This window comes from Piliocolobus tephrosceles, chromosome 8, assembly GCF_002776525.5.
Source record: "Piliocolobus tephrosceles isolate RC106 chromosome 8, ASM277652v3, whole genome shotgun sequence".
Classification (NCBI taxonomy): domain Eukaryota; kingdom Metazoa; phylum Chordata; class Mammalia; order Primates; family Cercopithecidae; genus Piliocolobus; species Piliocolobus tephrosceles.
Genome location: NC_045441.1, coordinates 53,835,621 through 53,845,776, shown reverse-complemented (window position 1 = coordinate 53,845,776; position 10,156 = coordinate 53,835,621). Strand labels below are relative to the sequence as shown.

Below are 10,156 nucleotides of genomic sequence, written 5' to 3'. Positions count from 1 at the left end.
GAATCTTAGATTTTTAATGTTTTTTAAATGGAGTTTATTCTTAGCTCATGGCTTTCTATATAGCCACATCACAATTTGTACAGTTCCACATAAGTCTAAATGCACTCCCCTCTCCCCAAAGACTGTGTCCCAGAAGGGGACAACAGTATCTCTGTGACAGTATCTTAAATAAATGCAAGTAAGGAAAACTAACATGTCACACCTACCATCAAGGTCTACACATCTTAAGAATTAAATAATCTTGTGAGGTCCACAGTGTCTACTCTTTTATTCAGTTCAATACAAGCTTGGATGAGCTGCCTTAATGGGGGAGGAGGAGGTAAGGAAGGTGGGGAAAGAGTCTCTTTTCTTCTGCTTTCAACAAAGATGCAAGTATACGTCCCCAGTCAGCATGGGCTGTCCAGCTAGCTGACTGTAGCCATCTCAAAAGTATTTGATACCAAGTAGTCCTTCTCAGGTATCCACACCTGGCAGCCTTGTTTCAGGCCAGCAGGTTGTTCCACCAACCAGCATCCTGGACAACTGTCCTCTCTTGGGTGGCAACCAGCACACACTCTTACCCGGATAATGTCTTCTTTTTGGTTATCCTTTACACCAATTTGGGTTTGTTTTGGTGTCTATTATGGTCCGGATGGGGAGGGGTGGATGAGGAAAGGAGCAGGAGAAGAGAAGAGAAAAGCAAGTAAGGGATAGAAACTGGTCAAGGTCTCTAGAAGATTATATGGAGGAGGGAACCGGTGTGGAGGTGCTCGGGTGGGGGTGGGGATGGAGGTGCGGGCTCTCAGTTTGTGCTTTCCCTGGTGGGCCGGCAGAGGCCGAGGCCGAATTGGAGGATCGCATCTTGGTGTTGGGCAGTTTGTGGTCTTTCTTCCACTTCATCCTCCGGTTCTGAAACCAGATCTTGACCTGGCGCTCGGACAAGCAGAGCGTGTGGGCGATCTCGATGCGGCGCCGCCGGGTCAGGTAGCGATTGAAGTGGAACTCCTTCTCCAGCTCCAAAACCTGCTGCCGGGTGTAGGCGGTTCGAGAGCGCTTAGGCTCCCCTCCGTTATAACTGGGGTTGACTGAAAACCCAGAACCCCGAAAGAGAAGGCCAAGGAGGAGGGAGCGGAAGAGAGAGAAAGGAGGAGGAGAGAGAAGGTGGGGTGGGGAAGAGCAATTGGACATCATCATTATATAATAACCTGACACCAAGTTCACGCAAGATACATAAAACCGCAAAGAAAATGTTTCACAGGCTATTGACAACGGGAAACACCCGAGAGCCATAAAGAATGGTGCTGGGCATTAGGGCTGAAGAAAAGCTTCAAAGACACATGGCCTGAAGCCTCTGCCAGGGCAATTAAATTTATGGGGGCTATAATTACTGCCCTAACAGTTTGGCGTCTCGTAAATCTCCTGATAAAGGGACCCTGGGTACAAAAGGGTTCTCACGTTGGGATCAGGCGGCTGGCTGGTGCACACATACCCACATCTCACCGCAGCCCGGGCCAGATGGGGACTCCCCTCCCGAGGCCCCCTTCCCCTGAGCTTCTCCCTCCTGACCCCGACCCTCGAACCCAGGTCCAGCCCCGGCCCACCTCCCGTGCCTCCCCAGCGGCGCCACGTACCGGCGCTGACATGGATCTTCTTCATCCAGGGGTACACCACGGGCTCCTTGCCCTTCAGGCCCAGCGGGCTCTTGTCGGCCAAGAGCAGCGGGCACGCGGGGGCGCTGCCCCCTGCCGGGACGCCTGGGGTGGCGGGGGCCGCCTCGCAGCGCCGCGGGGCCGCTGGGGGCACCGCGCGAGGCTGCAGGGGCGGCGGCGGCTGGGGCTGCAGGACGTGGCTCGCATGCAGGCCGTGCGCTGGGCCCTTGGCATGCGCCGGGGGCTGCTCGGGCTGGGGCGGCCGCCCGGGGCTGGCGCCGCCGCGGTAGCCATAGGGGTAGGCGGTGTCCGCGGCCCCGTGCGCGGGGTACAGCGCGGCGGCAGGGTAGGCGGGCTCGCGGGCGGTCCGCGGCGCGTAGTAGGAGGCAGGGGGCTCTCGGCCGCCGCCCGCGTGAGGGAGCTGGGGCTGCTGCGGCGGCAGGTGCTGGGTCGGGGGCGCCGGGGGCTGCTGGTAGCCGGGGCCCCCGCCCGAGCCGCCGTCTTCGCCGCCCGGGCCGCTGTGCTGCGCGTACTCCTCGAAGGGAGGGAACTTGGGCTCGATGTAGTTGGAGTTTATCAAAAACGAGCTCATGGTCATTAATTTGTGAAGTGCAAAAATACTAATTTTTCTCGCGTTGTCGTTTTTTCTGGGCTCGCCGAGGCCCCTCCCCCTCCTGCCTCGCTTCCCATCCCCCTTTCCTCTGCGCCCTTCCCCTCCCCCCGCTGTCAAGTGCCCACCCTTCCCCCTCCCGCAGACGCCGCCACCAAAGTTCGAGCCGCTCCTCCCCAGCCCAGCGCGCGCCCCGCCCCGTGCCCCACGTGCAGCGCCCCCACCAATGGGCGCACCGCGCGCGCGGACCCGGATCAGGAAACGCGCGGGTGCGTGATGGATGCTGCTGTCCTGTCCCTGGGCTGGGGGAGGGAGCAGGAGCTTTGGACCCCAGCCCCCCAACTTTGGTTCCCCCTGGGAATTCGGGCCCTGTCTGGCTGTAGGTCCTCTTGGGAGCCCTCTGCTTGCCCTACTGCTGGCCTAGGCCTCGGGCAGTCTGGCAGCCGCGGCTCAGCGCTGACCTCGGGCGCAACCCAGTCAGGCTTCGCGTCCTTCAGGGGTTCTAGGCTAACGGGGGAAAGGAAGGGCGTTGGGACCAAGGGGCATCCTGGCTTTTATGTACGCCCCTGAGAGGCCACCAGACACATTCTCCCAACCGCAGATCCCCCTTCCCCACACCCTGCTCCTTGCGTGTCGGCCTGAGAGCCCTTGTTTTGAGAAGCTTGGCAGAAGCTGCAAAGGGTGGGTGGGCAGCTAAGAGAAATCGACCCAAGGATGTAAAGCGAGGCCATTCCATTATAACTGGATGGACGCTTTTCATTTTTTCCTTCTTTCAGAGACAATCTGTTTCGCGTTTTCCTAAGAAAAATTGGAACCTTCCTAATAGCATCTAATTTGATGGGATTGTCGATGTGAGAGCTAAATATGCCCGCGATTGCAAGGTGCGATAGTGAGAGAGAAGTTGGCCCAAGGATGGGAATGGATAGAAGCAATACCTCCACAGAACCGAGCTTTGAAAACAATAACTTCCTATTTCAGAACAATCCCCAAACAAAAACAAGCTAAGGGTAAAATAAACGCCTTGCCGGTCTGATCGCTGATGGGTCTTTTCCAGCTAAGAATTTCATGTTTTCTCTTTTAGATCCTGCTTTCTCAGGCAGTATCTGAGACTAGAGTTATATTTACAGGACAGTCTATAATTTCTTAATTGCTGAAAATTAGCGTATTAACGATATCAGAAGCTCTGGAAAGGAGGGAGAGGAGACTGTTGCCTGCCATTTGGTAATTGAAATTTGATGGGTACACTAATTACGCCATTATTAACAAATAAATTACTTATTCCACCTAATGTTGATCTTTGAAGTAAACACTTATGCCTTATTTGTACTGTGTACTTTCTCCCTTTCTTTTCTGAGTAAGAGACATATCTAGATCCTCTATTTTTCAGCCTAGATTAAAGCAGTGCAAACTAGCATAGTCACCATTCTAAAAATATTTTCATATTGGCATGCAAAAACAAGGATTTTTCAGCTGGTGCACCTTAGTTGATTTTTCAAAGAGCAGTATAAACAGCCTTCTCACAACTGAGTCTGGAACGCAGACAAGGAAAATTATTTCCTAAGCCTGGAGACACTTCAAAAGGAATGTCAATTCTATCTTCATTCATATTGGTTACTCATAGGAGTTACTAAATGCTGGAATATATCCATTTGATGGATAGTCATTTAATGCTTAGCCACATAAAGCCTATTATATGGGACTAATCTTTAAACTAATTTAGGAAAAGAGGTTAAAAAGGGGATCATATTAGCTTTCTAACTGGAATCACCCTGAAGTGGTACAAAGAGATTTTCCATATTAGGTGTATGTGTGTGTGAAGAGTGCCGTCCATTCACATGAGGCATCCTGAAAATTTGTTTTTAATGAAATCTGAGCCACAGACAGAAATCAACACTGAGTGTAATCTTTAGCCATCCTCTCTAGACTGGAGGAAAAATTCAGCCTGTGATACATCTACCTGAACCAATATCTCTCCCTAGCAAGAAAAAATAATATACACATAGGTTGTATACAATGTAATATAAATAATATATAGTTATATGTATTACAAATCTGAACCCTATAAGTTTCAGGGGGACAAAAAGCATGACAAGGAAATCTTCCCTCCTCATTTCATCAACCTTGAGTACCAGCGTCTTAACCATATCTGTTTAATATTTACAGGCACTAAAACACAAAATTCTGTTGTTTAGCCTCAGAACCTTGTACCAAGTTTCTATTTTTAAGTATTAATGAGACATAAGCACTGTTTTGTATACGGTTAACCCAAACGAGTTAGCTGTGCCTGTGTTTTGTGTGGTTCTATTACTTTAGGAAGATGGCCTTACACAGAATCCCTCAAGGCCTGTAACTTGTCTTTGTGGTTCGTATCATAAACACAAACGGAGCCAGGACCACCAAGTGTTATCTCACACACCGACATTTTGACATTTTACTGCAAGATTTATGGCTGTAATAAACAATCTCAGTACCTTTTCTGAACCTTCCTCAATCTCCCTTTGCAAACCGTAGCATCATTCCATTGAATCAAATAATCTTTTGAAAAACATTTTTTAAAATACCTCTTGCTTTTACACAATATCCAAGACACCAAAGTAAAGCCAGGAAGAAACTAACTCAATTAATAAACAAACTGAAGTTTACCAGCAGCATCTCGCCTGAGAAAAGATGGGATGCCCTGAAATGTAGCAGAGAGGGAGCATGCAAATCCTCGCACACCAAGTGGCTCCAGTCCCAAGCGGGGTGGAAGCGTTATCCTTTCCTCAGGAAACTGGTGAGCACATTTGCTCATTTCCACGTGCAGGGGTAACATATTCCCAACAAAACCTTTCTTAAAATCCCATTAGGTGACACAACTTTTCGTCATGTCCTCGAATCCCAGATGGAGAAGAGTGAAGGGAGTTGGAGGGAGAGGGAGGGTGAGAGGGAGGCAATGTTTTGCAGCTTGGTTTGAATCTGATTTGAATCATTTTGAATATATTTGTAACAGCCTTCCCTCTTGAATGCAATCCTGTCCCAAGTTTCAAAGTGACCGAACAGTGACACCGTGTGCATTTTGTTTCTTATTAATCTTACACATTGACAGTCTTTGTTAAATCACAAGGCGCGCCCTTCACCAGCCGACATTTTCATATTTGTTAGACGCACTGACCTGAAGTTCACCTCGGCCTTGGACTTTGCGCTTGTAAAAGGTCTATACAGTGTCTTTTAGCGAGCAGGGTGCTTTGCCCAGGTCACTCCTTCTCAGGAAAAACCAGGGGGAAAAGCCAAAGGAAATGTAAACGTTATGGAATGTATTGACTGTATTTGTCCTTTGTTCTTTAGAGCGAGAGTCCCCCAGACTGTTCTCTATCTGATGCATGTTTCTGGAGCTGAACAGTGGAGTGGCCGAATTTCAAAACGCCTGATGGTGGCATTTGAAGGTTTTCCCCCCACACCTACACTAGACACAAGATTTGAGAGGAACAACACTTTACCAGCCATTTGACCAATTAATAGTTTGGGGGTAATTTTCTTGTAGTAGTTTAAAATAATGCACACAACCCAGGGATGAGGACTGATATTCATATTGGGATTACACATGAATTTTAACTTGGATTGTTTGAGAGGCCTGAGGTTCAAATTCCTCCAAATAAATAAGCAAGCACTCTAAAAGCAATAACTTCTGCTAGTACCCTTTTCTTTTACTTTGAAGACTAACTAAGATATATCTATGGTTTTTGAAGTTGACGTGTTTCTAAGGTGTGTCACATGTTTTTAACAAAAAACACAATAAAAAGGTTTTTCCCAAAGAGACACATAATTATCTTGTTGACTCATCGAGGGGTTTCAGTTTTCTTCATTTCACTAGCCCAAATGTGGTGAAATGTTCACTGCTGCAACAGCAATCACCACAGTTGTTTCCTTTCTTCTGTTTCATCTGGCAAACCCCCATTTGGCTTCAAGCTCTTGGCCAGAGTGAAAACTTTACACGTTGCACAGAAGCACCCTGATTACTTCCATGAAGGCAGTGTTTGGGAAATATTTATTTTACAACTGAACATACCTGGCACTGTTAAATCCAATCAACCAAAACATATTGGGATGATCTTAAACATTCCTGCAAGAGTCTACATTCTGAGTAGTTGAATTATCTCCAAAGTTAAAAAAGAAAAACCTAGGGAAAATATTTCACCTTTCTCTTCTCTGTTTTCCTATACTGATCCCTTGAAGGTCAATTCATCGAAAAGAGAAATATGTCCTCTGGAAAATAGATTCTTATAGCACCAACACTTAAAGCCATTCTAGATGCATGAAAAATAAAATATTGTTTAGCTCGTCAGTTGCAACTCACACATGAAGCATGGTTCCAGTCGGCTTCCTTAATACACTATTCCCTTTCTTTTCTGCTCTCCTACCCTTCTCCTTAGGTTGCTTTCTCTTCTCCTTGACTTTTTCTTCAATTCCACCTGTATTATTAAAAAGTACATTCTGAAGAATAGAAAATATTCTATTCTGTCCTGGTTGTCTTACACAGTGGCCTGGTATTTGTGGATTTCACCTTTCTGCATTTCCTACAGTCTAGTTATTCACTTATAGCTTATAGTACTTCTCTTACATTCAATTGTAGTTTAATAATAAACATAACAAAAATTTCCAAACAGGAACATTTTCATGCATCAATAAGCATTTTGTCACTGGTAGTGCTGGTGGAAGGGGTGAAGGGAGAATTCTGTGTCTTTCAGGAGGGTGTCCACTTCCTTCCTTCCCCTTCTCAGATCTCAGAACGCTTTGCATTCAGCGGACTGTAGTTTCACAAAAAGCATATTCTACGTTTGAAAACTGCAAAGATTACATTTTGCAAGAAGTGCCTGTGTTTGCATTTGTTCTTACACACTTTAGGGGTCATCATATGTACTAAAAAGACAAAAAACTAGCCAATCAAAATCCCTCTTTTCAAATAAAGGAGGTTTTCTGCACCATTCTGTTGCCTTTGAAGGCATAATGAAATATTGGAAACTTGCGACATTAGTTTTTAAAGCTCCACAGATGAGTTTTTAGCATTTTTATTTTGTGACAAACCCACAGACTCCTGGTTCTCCAATACCTAAGGTGTTGGTGTTTCAGTAATCTATGCCTATTTACCTGCTGCTATTCCCTCAGAACAGGAGAGATAATTCAAGATGAAATACAGCATGTATTACTCTTGAAAAGAGGAATTTTCTATCCTTTCCTCCGTAATTGAGGTCATTCAACCACTAGGGTTCACCTGGAGTCCATACCATGATACACGCGTCACTCCGAGCCATTTTATCTTTTGTGCTGATAGTCAAGATCACAGCTCTAACATTGACATCAAACTCTGTCTGAGCAGATGACTAAGAGCACTGCACAATGTAAACTTTTGACCCTCAACTTTTTGACCTGCAGTTGTAACGCACTAACCACAAAGATACACAAAGCTGAGCCTCTTCTTTCAGGGGGAAGGGGCCCCCCTAGCATCTCAGGACACCCTGCTTCTGCCACTGCCATATGTGGAGGGTGAAATGGATATTTTTGTGTGTTTGTGACTGGACTTTTTGTTAAATCAGCCTACGACCCCTTTGTCAGCACCTAGGTACTAGATTAACTTGAAATCACTCGTGATTCTATTTTATGAGGAAAATTTGGAGCAGAATGGGAGAACCTTGTAAAAAGTGAAAGAAAAGAGAAGATGGGGGAAAGCAAGCAATGGGAGGTGGAGACACTTTTTCCCTTTATTTAAAACTAAAGACGCAGCCCTAATTGTTGGGAGAGCTGGCCCAGGCGGGTGAGTTGACTGTGAACTTGTACTAAAGCGTGCTCTGCTGGCGATTCCTAGGGTGTGCAGATTTATCTTCTCTGCATTTACTTAACCCGGCAGTGAACTGCGCGGGCGTCATTTGTTAGGCGATGACAGACTTCACCTCCAGCAAGGGCTGCTTCACAAAATCGCAATAATTATCTAATAACCTTGATAACAAATATTATTATTGAAAAGACTGGCTTGTGGGGAGGGGATCTGGTGGGAGAAGAACAAATTTATTGTGAACAACACCAAACAAAACAAACCTGGGCAGACCTTCAAGTTCTGGGGCTTAGAAAGGCTGGGGCTGTGGATTCTCTCCCCTATGTGGGTGGGAGCTTAGGCTGACCCCCTCAGCCCTGCCTGGGAGCCCCGTTTATAGTTTTGCCATTGACTAGAAGGAAATTCCTTCTTAGAAACCAAAGGGATGGAGCCCACAATGCTCTGCACTCTCCATGGTGGGCAAGCCATGGACAGACCCCCAGCCAAGTCAGGGGAGAGGCTGAGAAGGGCATCTTTTAACCTAAAAAGATTGTTTTCCTCCTTAATTGCCCATCTTTTAAGATGTGATTTGCTTTCCACTCACTAATTATTTCAATATAGTACTCTCAGAATCTCAGCAAATGAACAGGACTCTGTTTTTGGTAGGAAATTCTGTCTTGCTCTCCCAGAGCCGCCAACAATGAAGCAGGGGAAAGAGCAGGAGAAAAGGAATCTTGGCATAATGTTGTGAAATTAGACCATGGAAACCCTAACAAACCCCTAAGTAAGTGTGACCAGAAGCTTCCTGTTGTATTTATAGTTCAGAAATATTGTCTCTTCAGCTTGTGGGAACAAACGAGCCCCCGCACATTGCCGCTGAGGAGGAGCACAGACACGCACTTCTGCCACCGGCTGAAGCTGGATGTCTTCATAAAGCCCTCAGTGACAGACATATTTTTTCTTAGAAAGTTCCTCTGCAAGAACAACCCAAAAGAATCCACAAAAGAAATAACTTATCTACAGAATGAGCAGAAAACCAGCCATCCTCTTTATTATGCTTTCTATGAAAATAGGAAGAAAGAAAAAAAAATCCTCCAATAACACATAGGTCTGACTGCATGATGTATTTTTAAAGTCATTTAATTCCATGTGGCCATGTGGGTTTGCCTGCTCTCTTAAATTCTACTTAAGTTTTGTGAAGATTAAAACAGACAGAAATAAGCAAGCTGACAATATTTAAAGCCTATAATTTTTCTCATTCCTTGGAAAGATTCTCTATGTTCTGTGGTGCGGGATATGACTTCAACAGGCTTTCTGCTCATTCCCACACCCCAAGGTGGAATATGGCCATGAAGTAGTGTGGATATTTTCTGTGTAAGTTACTCAAACTAAACTGGCAGAATCCCTGTCACTTTTTTTTTTTTTCTAATTTCAATCACCAAGAAATCACTCAAGCAAGATCACCAAATGAGTAACTAAAATGGAACCCTAACCCGATATTTTCAATAAGGAGCCCACAATTCAGAGCAGCAAAACAAGGAATCCAGTATTCTCACAGACACATAACATTATAAAAGAGAACCATACCCATGTAGAGTTTATATCCTTGTTCCCACTAAGATGTGGACACATCTTCTTGAATGCCGAAGTACCAATGTTTACTTTAATAGGTTACATACAATTACTTCAGGATTCTTCACCTGGCCACTATTCATGAGAAGTAACACTTGTGGGAGGGTTTCTATTTTTCAAAAAAAAAAAAACTTTCTAGGTTTTGCTTTCTGGACCTCTGACTTTGGGGACATCTGTTGGACTTATGTTGAGTGTAGGTGGCCTCTGCACAATAAAGTTTATTGAAATTCCAAATCTATACTTTCAATTTTTTCACTTTAAGCACTTAATAGGTATCTTTACCAATTAATACTTGCTGAAAACTGCCCAGCTCCTAAGGAGAAAAGCAGATCCTATTTTTTGTTTCATTTCTGAATGCAGTAGGAGAATTTGGCTTAATTCCTAAAATAGGATTGAGGGAAATCTACTGGGTCCCTTGTGGGTACCCATCCAGAAAAAGATCCCGGGACAGGCCACAGTCTCCAGTCACTGGGCTTGGGTTTTGCCATTGAAGAATATGGG

General features: G+C 45.5%; 1 protein-coding gene across 1 annotated transcript; it reads right to left on the bottom strand.

The window, feature by feature from the left end:
- Positions 1–10: 10 nt before the first annotated feature.
- Positions 11–2,281, bottom strand: HOXA4 (homeobox A4). The gene is made up of 2 exons (XM_023225893.1): positions 1,611–2,281; positions 11–1,064 (listed from the first exon to the last, which is right to left on the bottom strand). Exons 1-2 carry the CDS (start codon positions 2,224–2,226, stop codon positions 718–720), a joined length of 963 nt encoding a protein of 320 aa, XP_023081661.1. The 5' UTR covers positions 2,227–2,281; the 3' UTR covers positions 11–717.
- Between the last annotated feature and the right edge of the window lie 7,875 nt (positions 2,282–10,156).

Coding starts and splice junctions, on each gene's coding strand:
- HOXA4 (XM_023225893.1), bottom strand. CDS start 2,226: ATGACCATGAGCTCGTTTTTGATAAACTCCAACTACATCGAGCCCAAG. Junction 1,065..1,610: donor GAAGATCCATGTCAGCGCCG/GTACGTGGCGCC, acceptor CTGGGTTTTCAG/TCAACCCCAGTTATAACGGA.